This window comes from Pleurodeles waltl, chromosome 1_1 (assembly GCF_031143425.1).
Source record: "Pleurodeles waltl isolate 20211129_DDA chromosome 1_1, aPleWal1.hap1.20221129, whole genome shotgun sequence".
In the NCBI taxonomy this organism is placed as follows: domain Eukaryota; kingdom Metazoa; phylum Chordata; class Amphibia; order Caudata; family Salamandridae; genus Pleurodeles; species Pleurodeles waltl.
Window position 1 is genome coordinate 220,968,091 of NC_090436.1, and position 22,395 is coordinate 220,990,485.

Consider the following 22,395-nt stretch of genomic DNA (forward strand, 5'->3'; position numbering starts at 1 on the left):
AAACTAAATCACGGGAGGGAATCTCCGCAGCAAGAGAGCTCTGAAAAACATTATAATTTATCTAACTGTGACCATTTTAAACAACCTGATGGGTATCAGTACACTGATACATGCCCTTCTTGTTCCTTTCAGGACTCAACCAACAAACAATCTGGGAAAGCACAGACAAGAAGAGTATGTGAAACCGAAAAGGGACTCTCACAGCTTGTCTGACAATATCATAAAAAGGAAGAGAAATTTCCACAACAGAAACCCAAATTCAAAAAGAAGGCTGCACATAATGATAACATTACTAAAGAACAGGACATGGGCAGTGATTCTCCTAGACTGCGTGGCAGATGTCAAAATAGTTAGTCAGAATGTTCATGAGTTTCTGGAAGCAAAAGCAACTAATGACTACACAGAAGCTGAAACCCCAGATCGGCATGTCTCACCTCCAGACAGAGTGTATAAATTGAATATAAAATTGAGAGGGACATAAATGAAAATGTCACTTACCCAGTGTACATCTGTTCGTGGCATTAGTCGCTGCAGATTCACATGTTTCACACAGTCCGCTGCCTGGTGTTGGGCTCGGAGTATTACAAGTTGTTTTTCTTCAAAGAAGTCTTTTTTGGTCACGGGACCGAAGGACTCCTCCCTCTTCGGCTCCATTGCGCATGGGCGTAGACTCCATCTTAGATTGTTTTCCCCGCAGAGGGTGAGGATGGAGTTGTTTGCTATAAATAGTGCCCATGCAATGGAGTGAATACGTATGTACATAAAAAGTTTATAATAATTATTTACAAATGTACAAATGTTTAAGATTTAAGATGTACTTCTAAACGGCTACAGGCTTCCCGGGGAGGCGGGAGGGCACATGTGAATCTGCAGCGACTAATGCCACGAACAGATGTACACTGGGTAAGTGACATTTTCAGTTCGATGGCATATGTTGCTGCAGATACACATGTTTCGCATAGACTATAAAGCAGTTACCTCCCCTAAAAGCGGTGGTTTAGCCTGTAGGAGTTGAAGTAGTTTGGAATAATGTTCTTAGTACAGCTTGGCCCACTGTAGCTTGTTGTGCATTTAGTACGTCTACACAGTAGTGTTTAGTAAATGTATGAGGCGTAGACCAGGTTGCAGCCTTACATATTTCGCTCATAGGAATGTTTCCTAGAAAGGCCATTGTAGCACCTTTCTTTCTGGTTGAGTGTGCCTTTGGTGTAATAGGCAATTCTCTTTTGGCTTTAAGATAGCATGTTTGAATACATCTGACTATCCATCTAGCAATGCCTTGTTTAGAGATTGGATTTCCTATGTGTGGTTTTTGAAAAGCTATGAACAGTTGTTTTGTTTTCCTGATTAGCTTTGTTCTGTCAATGTAGTACATTAGTGCTCTTTTGATGTCTAATGTATGTAGTGCCCTTTCAGCCACGGAATCTGGTTGTGGGAAGAACACTGGCAATTCTACTGTTTGATTTAAATGGAATGGTGAGATTACTTTTGGTAGAAATTTTGGATTTGTTCTTAGAACTATTTTATTTTTGTGTATTTGAATAAATGGTTCTTGTATGGTAAATGCCTGTATTTCACTTACTCTTCTGAGGGATGTGATTGCAATGAGAAATGCGACTTTCCAGGTTAGATATTGCATTTCACAGGAATGCATGGGTTCGAAAGGTGGACCCATGAGTCTTGTTAAGACGATGTTAAGGTTCCATGAAGGAACTGGTGGTGTTCTTGGTGGTATAATTCTTTTTAGCCCTTCCATGAATGCTTTAATAACTGGTATTCTAAATAGAGACGATGAATGAGTAGTTTGTAGGTAAGCAGATATTGCTGCGAGGTGTATTTTTATAGATGAAAAAGCGAGATTAGCTTTTTGCAAATGTAGTAAGTATCCCACGATGTCCTTTGTAGAGGCATGCAATGGTTGGATTTGATTCGTATGGCAGTAGCAAACAAATCTTTTCCACTTAGATGCATAGCAGTGTCTAGTGGAAGCTTTTCTAGCTTGTTTTATGACCTCCATACATTCTTGTGTGAGGTCTAAGTGTCCGAATTCTAGGATTTCAGGAGCCAAATTGCCAGATTCAATGATGCTGGGTTTGGATGCCTGATCTGTTGTTTGTGTTGTGTTAACAGATCTGGTCTGTTGGGTAGTTTGACATGCGGTACTAGTGAAAGGTCTAGTAGAGTTGTATACCAAGGTTGTCTTGCCCATGTGGGTGCTATCAGTATGAGTTTGAGTTGGTTTTGACTCAACTTGTTTACTAGATATGGAAGGAGAGGGAGAGGGGGAAAAGCGTATGCAAATATCCCTGACCAACTCAACCATAGAGCATTGCCTTGTGATTCGCGGTGTGGGTACCTGGATGCGAAGTTTTGGCATTTTGCGTTTTCTTTTGTTGCGAACAAATCTATCTGGGGTGTTCCCCAAATTTGAAAGTACTTGTTCAGAACTTGGGGGTGAATTTCCCATTCGTGGACTTGTTGGTGGTCTCGCGAAAGGTTGTCTGCTAGTTGGTTTTGGATCCCTGGAATAAATTGTGCTATTAGGCGAATGTTGTTGTGAGTCGCCCATTGCCATATTTTTTGTGTTAGGAGACACAATTGTGTTGAGTGTGTTCCTCCTTGTTTGTTTAAATAATACATTGTTGTCATGTTGTCTGTTTTGACAAGAATGTATTTGTGTGTTATTATGGGTTGAAAGGCTTTTAACGCTAGAAATACTGCTAACAGTTCTAGGTAATTGATATGAAATTTTGTTTGGTGTACATCCCATTGTCCTTGAATGCTGTGGTGATTGAGGTGTGCTCCCCACCCTGTCATGGAAGCATCTGTTGTTATAACGTATTGAGGCACTGGGTCCTGAAATGTCCGCCCTTTGTTTAAATTGTTGCTGTTCCACCATAGAAGCGAGAGGTATGTTTGGCGGTCTACCAACACCAGATCTTGAAGTTGACCCTGTGCCTGTGACCATTGTGATGCTAGGCACTGTTGTAAGGGTCGCATGTGTAGTCTTGCGTTTGGGACAATGGCTATGCATGATGACATCATGCCTAGAAGTTTTAGCACAAATTTTGCTTGTATCTTTTGGTTTGGAAACATAGCACTTATTACCTTGTGGAATGCTTGCACTCTTTGTGGACTTGGAGTGGCAATTCCCTTTGATGTGTTGATGGTTGCCCCTAGATATTGTTGTGTCTGACACGGTTCGAGGTGTGACTTTGTATAGGTGATGGAGAAACCCAGTTTGTGAAGGGTTTGTATGACATATGTGGTGTCGTTTGTGCACTTTTTTACTGTGTTGGTCTTGATTAGGCAATCGTCTAGGTAAGGAAACACATGTATCTGTTGTCTCCTGATATGTGCTGCTACTACTGCTAGACATTTTGTGAATACTCTTGGTGCAGTTGTTATTCCGAATGGCAACACTTTGAATTGGTAATGTATTCCTTTGAATACGAACCTTAGGTACTTTCTGTGAGAAGGGTGTATCGGTATATGAAAGTACGCATCTTTTAGGTCTAATGTGGTCATGTAATCTTGCTGTTTGAGCAGTGGAATGATGTCTTGTAGTGTGACCATGTGAAAGTGGTCCGATATGATGTAGGTATTTAGTGTCCTGAGATCTAATATTGGTCTTAATGTTTTGTCTTTTTTTGGAATTAGAAAGTACAGGGAGTAAACTCCTGTGTTTTTTTGTTGTACTGGTACTAACTCTATTGCATCCTTTTGCAGTAGTGCTTGAACTTCTAGTCCTAAAAGTTCTAAATGTTGTGGTGACATTTTGCGTGTTTTTGGAGGGATGTTTGGTGGGAATTTGTGGAATTCTATGCAATAGCCATGTTGGATTATTGCTAATACCCAATTGTCTGTTGTAATCTGTTGCCAAGATTGGTAGAATTGGCTTAGTCTTCCCCCCACTGGTGTTGAGTGAAGGGGTTGTGTGACTTGAAAGTCACTGTTTAGGTGGAGGTGTTTTTGGAGTCTGGAATCTTCCCCTACTCCTTGGGAATTGACCCCCTCTATATCCCCTGAAACCTCCTCTTTGGAATGAACCCTGATAGGGTGTGGTTCTTGTTTGTTGGCTGGTGGTGTCTGTGGGTTGGCCACGAAACCCCCCTCTAAATGGAGTTTTTCTAAAAGAGCCTCTGCTCTGCGGGGAGTAGAGTGCGCCCATGGCCTTGGCCGTGTCTGTGTCCTTTTTAAGTTTTTCAATGGCTGTGTCCACTTCAGGGCCAAAAAGTTGTTTCTCGTTGAAGGGCATATTAAGGACAGCCTGCTGGATTTCCGGTTTGACGCCTGAAGTGCGGAGCCAAGCGTGTCTCCTTATGGTGACAGCAGTGTTGACTGTTCTCGCTGCAGTATCGGCTGCGTCCATTGAAGAGCGGATTTGATTGTTTGAGATTGTTTGTCCCTCTTCAACTATTTGCTGCGCCCTTTTTTGGTATTCCTGTGGAAGATGGTCTATGAGAAGTTGCATCTCATCCCAGTGTGCGCGGTCATATCGGGCCAGCAGCGCTTGAGAATTTGCGATGCGCCACTGGTTGGCTGCCTGTGATGCTACTGTTTTTCCTGCCGCATCAAATTTTCTGCTTTCTTTGTCCGGAGGTGGGGCGTCGCCAGATGTATGGGAATTTGCTCTTTTGCGAGCTGCCTCTACTACTACGGAGTCAGGTGGTAACTGCGAAGTAATAAACACTGGGTCTGTGGGTGGTGGTTTGTATTTCTTATCCACCCTTGGGGTGATGGCTCTTGATTTTACGGGCTCTTCAAAAATTTGTTTTGCGTGCCGTAACATCCCTGGTAGCATTGGGAGACATTGATATTGGCTATGTGTAGCCGAGAGGGTGTTAAATAAAAAATCATCCTCTATAGGATCGGAATGCAGTTGGACATTGTGGAATTCTGCTGCCCTAGCCACCAGTTGCGAGTATGAGGTACTGTCCTCTGGCGGTGACGGCTTTGTGGGGTATGAATCGGGATCATTGTCCGGCACTGGGGTGTCATATAGGTCCCAAGCGTCTTGATCCGGATTATCTTGACTTATGGTAGTTTGCGCTGGTGAGTGCATTTGTGGCGGTGTTTGTGCCGGCGATGCCTGTTGTGGTGGAGAGGGCGGAGGCGTGACTTTTTTAACCACTTTGGGTTGTGGTTGTGCGTCATCCTTGAGAAGTCCGATCCTTCTTTTTCTCATTATTGGGGGAAGGGTTGATATCTTCCCTGTGTCTTGCTGGATGTACAGTCTCTTTTGTGTGTAGTCTGATTCTACACTTTGGAGCTCTTGTCCAAATCTGTGCATCTGGCCACTTATTCCTTGTTCCTCTGTGTAGGATGGAGGTGTGGAACTTTTTGGCGCCGAGAGAGAATCTTTTTTCGGCTTCGGCACAGACAGAATTTTTGTGGCTTTCGGCAGGGTGTCTCGGTGCCGATGTTTTTCGGTGCCGGCATCTTGTTTTTGCCTCTCGGAGCCGCTATCTCGGCTCCGAGGTTGCTCCATGGCGGTCCCTCGACCGGAGTCGGGTGTCTTCGCTATGGGCGTGCCCTTTTTCGGCGCCTTCGACGGCTCGCCGGTTTTATGGGTCGAGCCATGGCCTGTTGGCAGTGGCGTCCCCTGGGCTTTTGTCTTCTCGATGGTTTTAATTTTCGACGTCTTACTCACTGTTTGTTGCTGTTGTTCGACGTCGGAGTCTCCGGATTCTGATTCCGGAACCGAGAAGGTTTCCTCTTCGTCGTCGAAACGTTGTTTTGTCGGCGTGGACGCCATTTGTAGACGCCTGGCTCTTCGGTCCCGGAGTGTTTTTCTGGACCGGAAGGCTCGACAGGCCTCACAGGTATCCTCCTTGTGCTCGGGGGACAAGCACAAGTTACAGACCAAGTGCTGATCTGTATAAGGATACTTACTGTGACATTTTGGGCAGAAACGAAACGGGGTCCGTTCCATCGGCTTCGATGTCGCACGCGGTCGGGCCGACCAGGCCCCGACGGGGGATCGAAGCTACCCCAAAGTCTTCCGATGATCGGTGTCGATGTACCTAACTATCCCGATACCGAACGGAACAATACCGACGCTTTCTTCCGAGATTCTGACTAACTTTCCGAACCGAAACACGGAGCGAAAAGGAATACGTCCGAACCCGACAGCGGAAAAAAACAATCTAAGATGGAGTCGACGCCCATGCGCAATGGAGCCGAAGAGGGAGGAGTCCTTCGGTCCCGTGACCAAAAAAGACTTCTTCAAAGAAAAACAACTTGTAATACTCCGAGCCCAACACCAGGCAGCGGACTGTGCGAAACATGTGTATCTGCAGCAACATATGCCATCGAACACTTAGTTATGACATTCTCTTGGAAGAAAGGGATTTGCCGGTGGAGTTTATTAGAACCCTCCCATAAGAAGAAGTTGTAATATTGTCTTTTTTCGTTGGTCCACATTTCTGAAGTAGTAAATCAAGCCCATGCCGCAGAATGGGCTCTTGCACAAGCCCCTGCATTATATTACAACCATAAGGGCTGGGATAAGAAGTCTCCTTATCATGTAATACCCATAAGGTCCAACCCAAGAGTGCAAACACAATACCCAATAAAATATAAAACAAATATAAAGCAAAAGCTTCGGTGAGAGAAATTCTCTCACAACTAGTGTACCAGAGAGTAATCTAACCCTGTCTATCCCTTTACTTCCAGTAGCTATGCTGGATTATTTTTACAGAATAGTTTAGTTTATAGATTTGTAGAGCGCATGGCTACCCGGGGGCATCCCAGCGCTAAAGTACACCATGAATGTCGGAAGAGCCAGAGGAAGCAGATTAACTGGGAAAGAGAATGGTTTTCAACTTCCTCCTAAAGAGAAGTTCAGAGGATTCCTGACGGCATTCAAAGGGCAGGGCATTCCAGAGCCGAGCAGCCCTGATGGAGAACCAATTACCTCCCCATGATCTCTTGACCGAAGGGATGTAAACCTGTCGAGAAGAACGAGATCTAAGAGATCTAAGGGGCGAGTAAAGAAAGATCCGTTTTCTAAGGGAAAGGGGACCCTTATTGTGTAAGGCTCTGTGAACAAGACACAGAGCTTTAAACTGAATGCGCTGCTTAATTGGGAGCCAATGAAGAGCTGCAAGTGCTGGTTTAGCGGAAAGATGCCTTGGGGTATTCATGAGAAGTCTAGCTGCCGCGTTCTGCGTAACCTGCAGCCTCTTTATTACATAATCTGGAGAACTAAGATATAGGGAGTTCCCGTAGTCCAGGCAGGAGAGAACTAGGGCTTGTACAAGAATTCTTCTGGCAGCGAATGGCAGAAGTCCAAGAATCTTCCTGACACTTCTAATTAAGCCGAAGCAGATCGAGGAGATTCTTTTAGCTTGTGGCTCCATAGTTAAGCGTGGGTCAAGCAGAAAGCCGAGGCTTTTTACTTGTGTTATTGGAGGAGGCAGGCTGTTAAAAGCCTCAGAGTACATAGCCAGAGGGGCGGTAGGGGCGCCATTACCTATAATCATTACCTCTGATTTGCTGTCATTAAATTTCAGTTTCAACAGGGTCATCCTGTCCCCAATATCTTTCATGCAGTCGGCCAGGTTGGCAGAGGGGGAGTCCCTACTACTAGAGAGGGAAACCACCAATAGTCTTAAGAATAGTCTTAAATTATAGACATTTAAATAGCCATACAAGCATACTTAGACTTCAAACTCACACAGTACAGCATTATTGAACAATATTGCCTTTAAAAATTACAGAACAACCCAGGATATTTCCAACAGGATTTTCTGACAAAACATAGCACCTGAAAGCAGGGATCAAACAGTTTTTCCCATGCTTGGCTCTCAACGTCACTTTTGCTGGCTCCCTCAAGATATAAGAATAGTCCCGGGGTGTTCTCTGCCCGTGTTATATCAATATTGCATGATTTTGACCAAGAAGCTCTGTCCTAGGTTGGTGACATATACCTAATGGACAATGACCTAAACATTGATCTAGCAAGATTAGATCACATTGTTTTGGGATTTGATGAACATGGCTACAAATTCAACTTCAAGAAAACTAAAATAAATTAGGGAAAAAGCTTGGCACCACACTTCCTTGTAAGTGTGCCTAATTACAACCACCAAATACCATTAAAAAAATACAAGTCCTTGATATGATTTTTCTATTTTTGCAGACCATACATGCCAGACTATGCACAATGCCACTATACGATTTAATTCGCCCAGATTTTTCCAGTAAATATTGGACACCAGAACATACAAAAATTCTCAAACCACTACATACTGACATACTTGCAGCACAACACTTACACACGTGTACTTAAAACAAAATTGGTCATTGTAGGAAGCTGTCTCTGTATATGCTATTTCAAAGTAAGAAATAGTGTGCACAGAGTCCAAGGGTTCCCCTTAGAGGTAAGATAGTGGCAAAAAGAGAATTCTAATTCTCTATTTTGTGATAGTGTGGTCGAGCAGTAGGCTTATCAGAGGGTTGTGTTAAGCATTTGTTGTACACACACAGGCAATAAATGAGGAACACACACTCAAAGACAATTCCAGGCCAATAGGTTTTTATATAGAAAAATATATTTTCTTAGTTTATTTTAAGAACCACAGGTTCAAGATTTACAAGTAATACTTCAAATTAAAGGTATTTCACTAACGTATTCTAGGTACTTTGAATAATAACAATAGCATGCACAGTTTTGACAAAAATGGCAATAAGCTATTTTAAAAGTGGACACAGTGCAAAAATCAACAGCTCCTGGGGGAGGTAAGTAATTGTTAAGTTCACAGGTAAGTAAAAAACTTACAGGGTTCAAAGTCGGGTACAAAGGTAGGTCACCGTTGGGGGTTCAAGGCAACCCCAAAGTTACCACACCAGCAGCACAGGGCCGGTCAGGTACAGGTCAAAAACACATAGGCTTCAATGGAAACAGGGGTAGTCTGCCAGCAGGTAAGTACCCGCGTCCTCGAAGGGTAGACCAGGGGGGTTTTGTAGGGTATTGGGGGACACAAGCAGGCACAGAAAGTACACCCTCTGCGGCACAGGGGCGGCCGGGTGCAGAGTGCAAACAGGCGTAGGGTTTTGTATTGAAAGCAATGGGGAGACCCGGGGGCTCTTCAACGATGCAGGCAGGCACGGGAGGGGCTCCTCGGGGTAGCCACCACCTGGGCTAGGCAGAGGGTCGCTCCTGCACTGGAGTTCGGTTCCTTCAGGTCCTGGGGGCTGCGGGTGCAGTGTTGATTCCAGGCGTCGGTCCCTTGTTACAGGCAGTCGTGGTCAGGGGGAGCCTCTGGAATTCCTCTGCAGGCGCTGCTGTGGAGCTCAGGGGGGTCAACTCTGGCTACTCATGGGCTTGCAGTCACACGGGAGTCCTCCCTGTAGTGTTATTTTTCCGCAGGTCGAGCAGGGGGTGTCGGGTGCAGAGTGGGAAGTCTCACGAATCTGGCGGGAAACGTGAAGTCTTTAAAAGTTACTTCTTTGTTGCAGAAAGTTGCAGTTTGTTGAACAGAGCCGCTGTTCGAGAGCTTCTTGGTCCTTTGGATGCAGGGCAGTCCTCTGAGGCTTCAGTGGTCGCTGGTCCCTGTTGGATGCGTCGCTGTTGCAGTTTTCGTTGAAGTAGGGAGACAGGCCGGTGGGGCTGGGGCCAAATCAGTTGTCGTCTCAGTCTTCACTGTAGAGCTTCAGGTTAGCAGTTCTCCTTCTTCTTTAGGTTGCAGGAATCTGTCTTTCTCAGTTCTGGGGGCCCTAAATACTGAATTTAGGGGTGTGTTTAGGTCTGGGAGGGCAGTAGCCAATGGCTACTGTCCTTGAGGGTGGCTACACCCTCTTTGTGCCTCCTCCCTGTGGGGGGGGGGGGGGGGGGTGGGGGGGAACATCCCTAATCCTATTGGGGGAATCTTCCATCCATAAGATGGAGGATTTCTAAAAGTAAGAGTCACCTCAGCTCAGGACACCTTGGGGCTGTCCTGACTGGTGGGCGACTCCTCCTTATCTCCTCCAGCCTTGCCGCCAAAAGTGGGGGCAGTGGCCGGAGGGGCGAGCATTTCCACTAGCTGGGATGCCCTGTGGTGCTGTAACAAAGGGGGTGAGCCTTTGAGGTTCACCGCCAGGTGTTACACCTTTACCCAGTACAGGCTTTGTTCCTGGCCACAGAGTTACAAAGGCACTCTCCCCATGTGGCCTGCAACATGTCTGGTGTGTGGCAGGCTGGCAAAAACTGGTCAGCCCACACTGGAAGTCAGGTATGTTTTCAGGGGTCATCTCTAAGATGCCCTCTGGGTGTATTTTACAATAAATTGTACACTGGCATCAGTGTGCATTTATTGTGCTGTGAGGTTAGATACCAAACTTCCCAGTTTTCAGTGTAGACATTATAGTGCTGTAGAGTTCGTGTTTGACAGAGTCCCAGACCATATACTGTTATGGCTACCCTGCACTTACAATGTCTAAGGTTTTGCTTAGACACTGTAGGGGCATAGTGCTCATGCACTTATGGCCTCACCTGTGGTATAGTGCACCCTGCCTTAGGGCTGTAAGGCCTGCTAGAGGGGTGACTTACCTATGCCACAGGCAGTGTGAGGTTGGCATGGCACTCTGAGGGGAGTGCCATGTTGACTTAGGCATTTTCTCCCCACCAGCACACACAAGCTGGCATGCATGTATGCATGTGCTGATTGAGGGGTCCTTAGGGTGGCATAAGACATGCTGCAGCCCTTAGAGACCTTCCCTGGGTGCCAGGGTTGTGCCAATTGTGGAGACAAAAGGTACAGTTTAGGGAAAGAACACCGGTGCTGGGGCCTGGTTAGCAGGGTCCCAGTACACTTTCAAGTCATAACTTAGCATCAGCAAAAGGCAAAAAGTCAGGGGGTAACCATGCCAAGGAGGCATTTCCTTACAGTCATCTAGATAATACCGGGTGCCATTGGATTCACTTCTGTCACATTTAATTAATGTGACACAGTGCCAATTGCATATAAATCACATTTATATTCTAATGCACAAATGTGTTTTGTATCCACTGGAGAATTTATGACTGCAGTTCAGATAGCTGTCATAGAGGAAAGACCACTGGCTCAAGGGAAACGCATTATTGTCATTGCTCCTGTCCCAGCCTTAGAGTCTGTTACAAAGGCCAGCATTCCAAACGTGAAAGCCTTACATCCCAGATAGATACAATGGGTTACTTCCTTGACTGCCACTAATGTTGATGATGTTTTTGATCCTACATTAAACTCAAGAATTTCTCTAGTATGAACAAGAATGCCCAATGCCCACTAACATTTTTCCCCTTGATCAGTATAAGTGCATTATAAAAAAACTGATGGTTCAGCTTAGCTTTCAAAAGGCACCAAACTCCAGTCCTCCGTGCTTGTACAGTTGTACATGGAGTGATGAGGGATGGAGAGTTCCACCCTCAACAAACCTTTACACAGTCTCTAGGACAGTGCACTGCACAAGTAGCTGAACTATAAGTTTTAATCCTAGATTTCGAGAAATAATATAAAGCATAAAGTGCTTTTGGGAAAAGTGTCAGAACTTAACTTATTAAAATATAAACAATGCACGGACCCAGAAAAGGCAGAGGGGCATTCCAGCCACGACTATTCAGGCATGAATGCTGTGTTCAACATGCAGCTCTGCTGGCGATAATCTACCAACTTCCCAATCCACACTGCAGGCTGACTCCTGACAATATTGAAAGGTATTGGGTTAAGGCTAAACCTTTAGTCCAGGCAGAAGAGTGCACTCGATATGCTCTCAGTATAGTCTTAGGGTTAGGTAAGAAGCTCTAGAACTTTTTCACCATGGTTAGACTGTTCATTTAATTTACCTTGTTCATAATGCTGGTAATTTTGCTCTGTTTCATTTGCCCATTTATAGCAGCTCATTCTTTACATGCAAGATTATGATTGTTTCAATAAATGTATTGAAAACATATCTTGCATTTTTTTGTGTTTGGCCTGGGCATGAATGAGTAAATCAACGAAAGGGTGAGATCTGTTTCAATGACTTCCCTGGGAAGTCAGGGTGTCATGTTCAGGTTTCCACAATTACCTTTTACACAGGCAGGATTGGGTGTAGGTGGGGGACTGTGAGCTAGCCAGAGCTGGGACAGCAGTTTGGACGGACTTAGGGCTGGCGGTACAATTTGCCATATTATGACCGTGGCGGTAGCACCGCGGTTGCACCGCCGGGCCCGGCGGTTTCCCGCCATCGTTGTCCCAGCGGTAATAATCCGCCAGGGCAGCACTGCTTGCAGCGCTGCCCTGGGGATTATGACTCCCCTTCCCGCCATGGAAAGGCTGGCAGGAAGGGGAGTCGCAGGGCCCCTGGGGCCCCTGCACTGCCCATGCACTTGGCATGGGCAGTGCAGGGGCAACCAGGCACAGCCCCACCCTGCTTTTCACTGTCTGCACAGTGAAAAGCACGACAGGTGCAGCTGCACCTGTCGCAAGGCCGCAACACCGCCGGCTCCATTAGGAGCCAGCTCCAATGTTACGGCCGACACCCCCAATGGGCCGGCGGGCGGAAACTCTGTTTCCGCCCGCCAGCCCAGCAGGGATGTTGTAATGCGACCGGTGGGATTGCGGCCACGTAGGCGGCCGCTCGGCGGTCCAACCTTGGCGGGCGGCGGTTGTAATGAGGGCATTAGTCCCCCCATATTCTGAAGTTCTATTGTCCGAATATGCAGTCCTATTATCTTAGTAGGAACAGTATAACAGCATCCTCTGAAGGGTTTGAGGGTGCCGGGTAGGGGCAGATTGCTGCTTTGACTTCTTGTGCTTCTTTATGGACTTACCCAAAGACTTCATCTGTTGATCAAACATAAAAAAGGCGATGGGAGTATGCTTGCAATAGGTCTAACCACTGGAAATCCAACCCTCATTCTTTTGCCCATCACGTCACCTCAGATTAGATCCAACCACATACAAACCAGTCTTCATCTTGTTCCAATGGAAACAGTCCAGTCGGAACTACAAAGCCAGGTACCTTCTAAACAAGAACACAGGCAACCCAAAAGCAGTTTTGCATTGACTGAGTCTCTTCAGTTGAGTGTAGCTTGGTTCCAATGGGAAAGGGAGCAATGGACCCATGTCTGGACATTCCCTTGGCCACTGGTCACTGGCCATTAAATATACAAAAAGTGCTGGGAGGATGCTGCCAGTAATCCTAACCAATGGCAATCACTCGGGTTAACACTTTAACCCCTCATTCTTTTGACTACCATGCCTCCCCCCACATTAGACCGAACTATATGTAACCCTATCTTGGTCCTGCTCCAATGGGTACTGTCCAGAACAAACTACCAAGTCAGGTTCTTCCTGAACCGGAAAACAAGCAATCCGGCTGATGAACCTTAATAAGTCAGAAACAGGTCTTGGGTTGCTTGTGTTCCAGTTCATCAGAAAGGTCCTAGTCAGGCAGTTCTGGCTTGACTGTTCCCAGTGGAGCTGTGTCAAGACTGATTTACATAAAACTGAGGTGGCATGATAGGCAAAATAATGACTGACTGGGAAGCGTCTCAAGTGATTACCAGTACTGAGATTAAATTCAAGCATTCCATCCATACTTTTTTGTATACTTTAGACATTTGTGACAGTCCAAACCTTGTTGTGTTTGGGGGGGGGGGGGAGGGGGGGATAAGAGGATTTATATACCTTGTACACTGGTAAAAACATTGTTTTTATCTGTGAAAAATGTGCAAAGATGAGCAGGGTACAGTTCTAGATCCACATCTGAATGTGTGGAAAGGAAGGAACTAAGGTCAGTGTGCCTTGGTGGCATATAAGCGACCCAGCTTATCACGTTTGAAGAGGAATAACGTTAATGTGAAGCTGCACAACACCATCTACTGGTGAAGGAGTACTGCTTTGGGTGTTTCTGGATCTGGACGGACGCCTGGAGCAATATTCATAAGGGGAGGAACCTGTGGTTCAAAGTATGCATCATAATATCACAAGCAGAGTGCCTCAAAACTCCAACCTTACACTTGCGCTCTTCAAACTCTAGATGAAACTGTTGAAGGATCTGATGGAAGGTTCAGATGTCATACTACATCAGTATGTTGACAACATTCAGATATAGCAGGAAAACAATTGCCTTCAGGACATTCACCCTTCACAAACCTGTTTAGTAAAACTACAACACTGGGTGATTGCCAACTCCTCCAGACTCAATCCAGATAGAACAGAATTCAACCTGCTACAAAAGCAAACACACTACAAATTAAACACAATGTCTAAAGGATCTTCAGTCAAGTGGTTTTAATCTAATACTTTCACCAAAACTCGAATCAATGGGCATGTAGATCGATTCCACTCCATTATTGACATCACATATCAACCACATGGCTAAATCTGCCAGACCATCCATCATCTCACAAAAAAATCCCCACACATTTTAACTATTTTCAATGAACGACCAACTGGTGGTTCAGCCACAATAGATGTGTTTCTGGCTCCCCAAGGTGACAGCCAGCACTTTCAAGGGCTAGAGACAAAAAGCTTGCACTGGGCAGGAGTGCTATCACCTCACCCAGGCAGGATGGACATTCCAGGGCAGGAAGCTTCAAAGGCCTAGCAGCCTTTGTAATGCGATCCGGATCTCTCCAGATGGTGGAAATGACCGATTCTCCCCCCTGCAGCCCCCATCCTGACCCCACTTTTGGCGGTTGCACAGGCAGGAAAATTAGGGGGTGTGCCCACTTCATGCAAGTCCCCACCCCTATGGTGGACAAGCTGAAGTGGACACTACTTTTATTCCTCCATATTGGTTGGAAGCAATTAGGCCACTAGGGGTAGGGTTACTGCCACTTCCCAGCAGATGTGGTCATAGAAAGGGTGTAGTCATCCCAAAGGTTGGCAGCCCATTGGCTACCGCCCGGCATTCCCTGTAACACCCCTAAATTGATATTTAGGTGGAAAACCTGAACCCTAGAACTCAGATCCTGACGACCTAAAAAGCAAAGGACAAAGAGTCGCACCGGCAGAAAGGAAAAGAAGAAGCAGCTGACTTGGAACCAGGCCGCCTGCTGACCTCGATGGACTCTGCCCAAAACGAAGCCTCATCCTGCAGCTGAGCCTGAAAAAAAACCCAGGAGGACTGCCTGCCTTTTATAAGGACTCAAGACTTGCCTGAGCAGTGGCTCTGATTTGCCACAAAGTCCCAACAAAGGACTTTGCAGCCTTTGAAACAGCAAAGACCAGACCCCTGAGGTGACCTCTACACACGACATCCACAACCCGAGGTAAAGCCAACCAAAGGTGGCAGCAAGGCTTCCCAGCTGTCCAGAGACCATACCCAGTGTAGTCTCACCCATCTTGGACTCCCTTAAGTCCCCTGTAGCCTCTGCATGCAGGTCCCCTCTCCCGCAACCTTGTAGCGAGAGAAAACCCGACCCCTACAGCAACCACTGCTCCCATCGCCCCTGACCCCATCTGAGATGGGTCACTGGTGCCAAGAAAGTCCCCCAGTTCCTCTGAGCTAGAGTCTACCCTGGGTACCCCCCTTACCCCGCAGGACTCCCCGACAACGCTTGCAACCTCAACACGCAGGACCCACTGACCGAGAGTGCTCCCGGCCTAAGAAACCCGATGCCTAAGGATACTCCTGCATCCATCACTCCTGGGCCCTGGAGAAAAGAACCAAAGGTCCCCCCACATCCCCGGAAATCCTAAGTCTAAAACTTAACTGTCTGTTGCCCCAACTGGCTTCCTAGTCCAAGCCTGCAGACTGTTGTCACGAGGATCAAACTCTCATGGGAAACCATTGGGCAACCAACACCTTACTGCGTTCCTGAAACCGGCCGCCCTGGCGCTGCCTAGAGTAACCTGCTGATGTGGTCCTGATCAGTGCCAAGTCCTTACCTTAATTCTCGAAGATTAGCATTGCAAGTCATTGTTAACCCTGTGTTTGCTGAACCTTGTTTTCCTCCATAGGTTAACACTGAAGAACTCTGACATTGCATTCAGTGTAGATTTTTGAATCTGAAAACTAGTTATGTTTGACAAAGTGCTTACCCGATTACAAAGTTCTTGGGTTTAAAGTATATATAAAAAGGTGTTATTTTTCTAATTCAGTCTTGGATTTATTCCTTGAGTAGGTTTCTCATTTATCACCTTTGTAAGTACAACAAATGCATAGCACTACCCTCTGATAAGCCTAACAGCTTGCCCACACTACCACAAAATAGAGCATTAGTCCTATCTACTTTTGCCTCTGAAAACCAATTGGGGATCCACTGGACTCTCTGCACGGTGTACTTTTTTTTAGTGCACCATATAGAGAGCCAGCTTCCTACACCTCCTCATGGCCATTCACCTGTTTCTGAAGCTATTTGTTTTTATGTACAGAGAAATAAATCAATTAAGTATCCCTTAAAAGTCTTGTTAAAAGCATTTTTATGCAGCCTAAGAAGGTAGGAATTGTAGTTACTATAAAAACATGCATCAATTCATCTCTTTCGAGAGTTCACTGAAGCATTGTCAAGCAACTAGGTATTACCAGGTTTCCATGCAATTTCTTTCATAAGACTAGTAAGTCTATATGAACCCAATCAAAGGTATGCTTGAGACAAAGTTTCATTCTCAGCTGCATGAATTGATACAAGCCTAGTCATGAACATTTGCTGACTAGTCGAATATAGCAAGTCATGAATAGTAAAGAACTTTCCCAACCCATGCAAAGGGATATACCAGTTAAATAGGACACAATCAAAAGCTGTAGAAACAGAGAGAAAAAGGCAATACTTAATCCTAAAACTGACAATTACATAGGAGACTGAGTGACAAAGTAAGCATTTTTGCAAAGGAAAATAGAAAGTACTGCACCATTTCTGGATGTTCCCAGCACTGCCACATTTTTATTTTTTAGTAAAGGCTGAAGTCGGGCAACTTTCTTCTTAATCCTCCCAGACACCAGGTTGATTTCGCTGAAGCTATTATCATCTAACAGAAAAACCGATTCCTTTTCCTGGAAAACAATAAGAATGTTAAAAGGAAATTAAATGGTTTTACACGTTTAAAAAACAAAAATAAGCATCGGCAATGCCATATGTCAGTCTTTAAAGGAATGTTGTATGGGGACGTGAAGTATACACAGGTAAGTAACATGGGAATAAAAATGTATTTGTTTGAAAGCAAAGAACTGTAGAATAATATTGGTGTAGGTTAAAAGGTCCGGTGACAGTTGCAATCTCAAGCCAGATCTAAAAACCCATCCCGGTTAAAGACTTCCCTTCGCTTATCTGTGTTACTGCCAGGGAAAAAAACAACATAAATTATCTACTTATCTAAGACACCTTAATAGCATTCCAGTCTTGTGAGTGCCCCACAAAGTTAAAGCCAGGGCAGTTGGATAATTAAACAAAATGATCACAGTTGGGTGGAGGGCACGCACTTTTTGTGAAAACACACAACTTTGCCCAAACAAAAAATTTACTCCTGGCTCCCTACATGTGGGTGGAGCCAAATCCCCTCTCTAGCGATGCTCATATAATTTTCTGGCAACAGCTGCACCGTCAAGTCAGATCATAAAAATATATATTACTTGGTGCCTCAATATGGAGTAAGAAACTAACAACATTAGCTAAATTTGCCAATTTCTGTGAAGGAAAGTTTCAATTTTCTATAAGACAGCGAGATGAGCATTATGGGCTAACCTTGACTGGTGATGGCACAATAGAGGCATTATTTTATTTTCTTGCCTCATTTTAAGATATCTTTACTTGAAATGTGTGAGGCTGGGAGATTTTTAGTTAAACAGCATAAAAATACTTATATTTTCCATGGGAGTGAATTCACTAAGACACAATGAGCACTTGGTGTCCCTTGAGCCATCTCAATGAAATGTCATGCCTGCCTTGGATCACGGAGAGGAGGGAGGTGATGAAGCAGGTTTCTGAGTAATCAGCTGCTGAAAACCACAGTTCTTAAAAGCAAGGCTGCTAGGTTCCTGCCTATGAGCTCTTGTTCCATGCAGCCACAGTTAATTTGGCTGGCATCAAGCAAATAGATTCCCACATTAAACTGAAGGAACCTGTGACCGTGTTTAGAATGCTCACAAAGGATTACCATTGTTATGGGTCAGGAGCCTTTTGTTCTGAAAAAACTTCTGAGGAGAAATGGTTTGAAGAGTAAAAGCCCACTCAAACCAACAATTCATTCTGTAGTCAAAGTACAAAAAACCTTATTGTGTGTTCAGCTAAGATAGGCCACGACAATATAAATGGAACCTTTATATTTAAAATACACAGTATGTTTTAGAGTTTCAAATAAAAATGGTTATAAGGATTGTCAATTTGATTAATTACAAAATCAAACCATAGGTCAATCATAAAATTGTTAAGGGGTGTCAAACAGGTTAAAAAGAATGTAACAAAGTCCACAGCATTTTAGTACTACTGAGGTGCAGTTAATATGTTAGAATGCAACAAAGGATGCCAGGGCTGCTCTATTTTTGTAAGCAGGAGAATTAACAACTTGTTAGAGCTCAAAATTGGCACCTTTAGACAATCAGCATGTTACTGTGTGGAGTTAACATTAAGAGCGAAAAGAAGGTTTTCTCCATTACAGTACTCCTTTACAACCACGTAATATAAACTTTTACAACATAGGTATAGTGGGAGGTTTGTTAAAATCAAGGCTTTTATTTACCAAGTCTATTATAGAACCATAGGTAGACTGTGATCATAATAAGTTTCAAACTACCATTGCAAAACATGGCGAGTATTTTCCTGGCTCAGATCCTGCTCTTTCATGCCGCATAAATATAGGCCGATACAGCCAATAGAATTTTCTTATCGTTTGTTCTCCTTCAAAAAGCTAGGACTTTATTTCACAGTCTAATTTTATGTTTAAGGAAAATCAGAAGTAGATAAAAATTCCCTACGCCTAATATGTGCTAGCATACCAACAGGAAATGGACGATTGTTTCTTTACCTCCCTAAGAACAGTGGCATAATTCTTCTCCCTGGACAGCTTTTGATTACCACCTATTAGCAGTTGAAGCAAGGAGAAAAGTGCCCAGTCGAAATTTCAAGTAAAGCAATCTTCATCCAAGTATGACTCAATCAGCCTTGTTTATACTCCATGTGGGTTTTTTTAAGCAGGGGACCTGCACAGCTTGCTTTTATTGATAAATTGCTTGTAATTATTACCAGTTCAAGACTGACTTTGATAACGTTTTCCAGTTTGATCCGGAGATCTTCCAGTCCATTGTTAAGGAGGACAATTGATAAGTGGGAAAACCATGATAAAGAACCCTCATTTTGTTTTTTCATAATATCAAGTAGAATGCGCTTATAAGAGCCAATCGCCTCTTTGTTCCAAATTCAAATCCAATATTATTTATTTAGGTGCTAATGCAATGCAGTCCTCTCTTTTTTCATTCTGCAGATCTGCTTACAGCGCATCCATCGATGTTCCATGGCCCAGATGCAATAGTCACAGAAAGAAGTTGATCTCTGTGATCTGAATTCATGGAATTTTTTTATTACAGCAGCCAAGCAAACAACAAAGACTTAATTTCCCATAAACCCTGGGAAAAAGTCAACAGTTAACAGTACATTAATGTCCACTCAGCAGTCCAGGACCCCTTGATAGTCCCTCGATGTTGCCACCTCTTCTTTCTTCCTGCAACCAAAATAGACTAGCAGCCTCTTTAGTTATGATTAGACCCATTAGATCCTGAATCAAAACAAACATAAGCAAAAAAATATCCATGCTTGCAACTTCATCACAGGTTACATAAAAAAACAGAAACAATCGTCAGCACATTATAGAGTAATCAGATATAAACAAAACACTAGAAGTAAATACAAGTATGTTCGCCTTTATGAACATTGTCTCATCCCAGGGTGGGTGTAATTATGCCATAATGGGTAGGCTAACCCTCTCTCTGTGTCCTTAATAGAATTGAAACTTTTTTATTAAGGTAGCTATAAAATTGTTCATTCTGTGTCAGGACCAGAGGCAAGGATTGTGCTGGTTTAAAGCTTTTCCACCACCAGTGATGCAATGCTGGCAACTGGCTTGAAGTAAAACCTCTTGAAGGTGGAGTCTGAATACCAGTTGTAGGAAGTTGGCTCTGTATGCACTATTTCAAAGTAAGGAATAGTATGCACAGAGTCCAAGGGTTCCCCTTAGAGGTAAGATAGTGTCAAAAAGAGATAATTCTAATGCTCTATTTTGTGGTAGTGTGGTCGAGCAGTAGGCTTATCAGAGGAGTAGCGTTAAGCATTTGTTGTACACACACAAGCAATAAATGAGGAACACACACTCAGAGACAATTCCAGACCAATAGGTTTTTGTATAGGAAAATATCTTTTCTTAGTTTATTTTAAGAACCACAGGTTCAAGATTTACAAGTAATACCTTAAATGAAAGGTATTTCACTTAGCAACTTTAGGAACTTTGAATTAGCAAAATAGCATATACAGTTTTCACATAAATGACATATAGCTATTTTAAAACTAGACAGTGCAATTTTCAACAGTTCCTGGGGGAGGTAAGTGTTTGTTAGTTTTTGCAGGTAAGTAAACCACCTACGGGGTTCAAGTTTGGGTCCAAGGTAGCTCACCGTTGGGGGTTCAGAGCAACCCCAAAGTTACCACACCAGCAGCTCAGGGCTGGTCAGGTGCAGAGGTCAAATTGGTGCCCAAAACGCATAAGCTTCAATGGAGAAGGGGGTGCCCCGGTTCCAGTCTGCCAGCAGGTAAGTACCCAGGTCTTCGGAGGGCAGACCAGGGGGGTTTTGTAGGGCACCGGGGGGGACAAGTCCACACAAAAGGTACACCCTCAGCGGCACGGAGCGGTCAGGTGCAGTGTGCAAACAAGCGTCGGGTTCGCAATAGGTTTCAATGGGAGACAAAGGGGTCTCTTCAGCGATGCAGGCAGGCAAGGGGGGGGCTCCTCGGGGTAGCCACCACCTGGGCAAGGGAGAGGGCCACCTGGGGGTCGCACCTCCACTGGAAGACGGATCCTTCAGGTCCTGGGGGCTGCGGGTGCAGTGTCTTTACCAGGCGTCGGGTCTTTGAAGCAGGCAGTTACGGTCAGGGGGAGCCTCGGGATTCCCTCTGCAGGCATCGCTGTGGGGGCTCAGGGGGGTCAACTCTGGTTACTCACTGTCTCATAGTCGCCGGGGAGTCCTCCCTGTGGTGTTTGTTCTCCACAAGTCGAGCCGGGGGCATCGGGTGCAGAGTGCAAAGTCTCACGCTTCCGGCGGGAAACGTGTGTTGTTTCAAAGTTGCTTCTTTGTTACAAAGTTGCAGTCTTTGGTGAACAGAGACGCTGTCCTCGGGAGTTCTTGGTCCTTCTAGATGCAGGGTAGTTCTCTGAGCCTTCAGAGGTTGCTGGACCCTGGGAACGCGTCGCTGGAGCAGTGTCTTTAGAAGTGGGGAGACAGACCGGTAGAGCTGGGGCCAAAGCAGTTGGTGTCTCCGTCTTCTCTGCAGGTTTTTTAGTTAAGCAGTCCTCTTCTTCTTAGGTTGCAGGAATCTATCTTGCTGTGTTCTGGGAGCCCCTAAATACTCAATTTAGGGGTGTGTTTAGGTCTGGGGGGTTAGTAGCCAATGGCTACTAGCCCTGAGGGTGGCTACACCCTCTTTGTGCCTCCTCCCTGAGGGGAGGGGGGCACATCCCTATCCCTATTGGGGGAATCCTCCATCTGCAAGATGGGGCCGTGGCCAGAGGGGGCAGGCAACTCCACTAGCTGGAGTGCCTTGGGGTGCTGTAACAAAGCTCACCGCCAGGTGTTACACTTCCTGCAGGGGGAGGTGAGAAGCACCTCCACCCAGTACAGGCTTTGTTACTAGCCACAGAGTGACAAAGGCACTCTCCCCATGTGGTCAACAACATGTCTGGTGTGTGGCAGGCTGCTAAAACTAGTCAGCCTACACGGGTAGTCGGTTAAGGTTTCAGGGGGCACCTCTAAGGTGCCCTCTGGGGTGTATGTTACAATAAAATGTACACTGGCATCAGTGTGCATTTATTGTGCTGAGAAGTTTGATACCAAACTTCACAGTTTTCAGTGTAGCCATTATGGTGCTGTGGAGTTCGTGCCTGACATACTCCCAGACCATATACTCTTATGGCTACCCTGCACTTACAATGTCTAAGGTTTTGCTTAGACACTGTAGGGGCATAGTGCTCATGCACTTATGCCCTCACCTATGGTATAGTGCACCCTGCCTTAGGGCTGTAAGGCCTGCTAGAGGGGTGACTTATCTATACCCATAGGCAGTGTGAGGTTGGCATGCTACCCTGAGGGGAGTGCCATGTCGACTTAGTCGTTTTATCCCCACTAGCACACACAAGCTGGCAAGCAGTGTGCCTGTGCTGAGTGAGGGGTCCCCAGGGTGGCATAAGATATGCTGCAGCCCTTAGAGACCTTCCCTGGCATCAGGGCCCTTGGTATCAG

At 45.2% G+C, this 22,395-nt stretch overlaps 1 protein-coding gene across 6 annotated transcripts in view; it reads right to left on the reverse strand.

The window, feature by feature from the left end:
* The window catches only part of CPLANE1 (ciliogenesis and planar polarity effector complex subunit 1), a 1,992,329-nt gene that overhangs the window by 1,945,794 nt on the left and 24,140 nt on the right, over positions 1-22,395 (reverse strand). For all 6 annotated transcript variants that reach the window (XM_069221234.1, XM_069221235.1, XM_069221236.1 and 3 more), the window contains one exon: positions 16,809-16,950. In XM_069221234.1, coding sequence (XP_069077335.1) covers positions 16,809-16,950 — 142 coding nt within the window. The remainder of the gene's footprint in view (positions 1-16,808; positions 16,951-22,395) is intronic.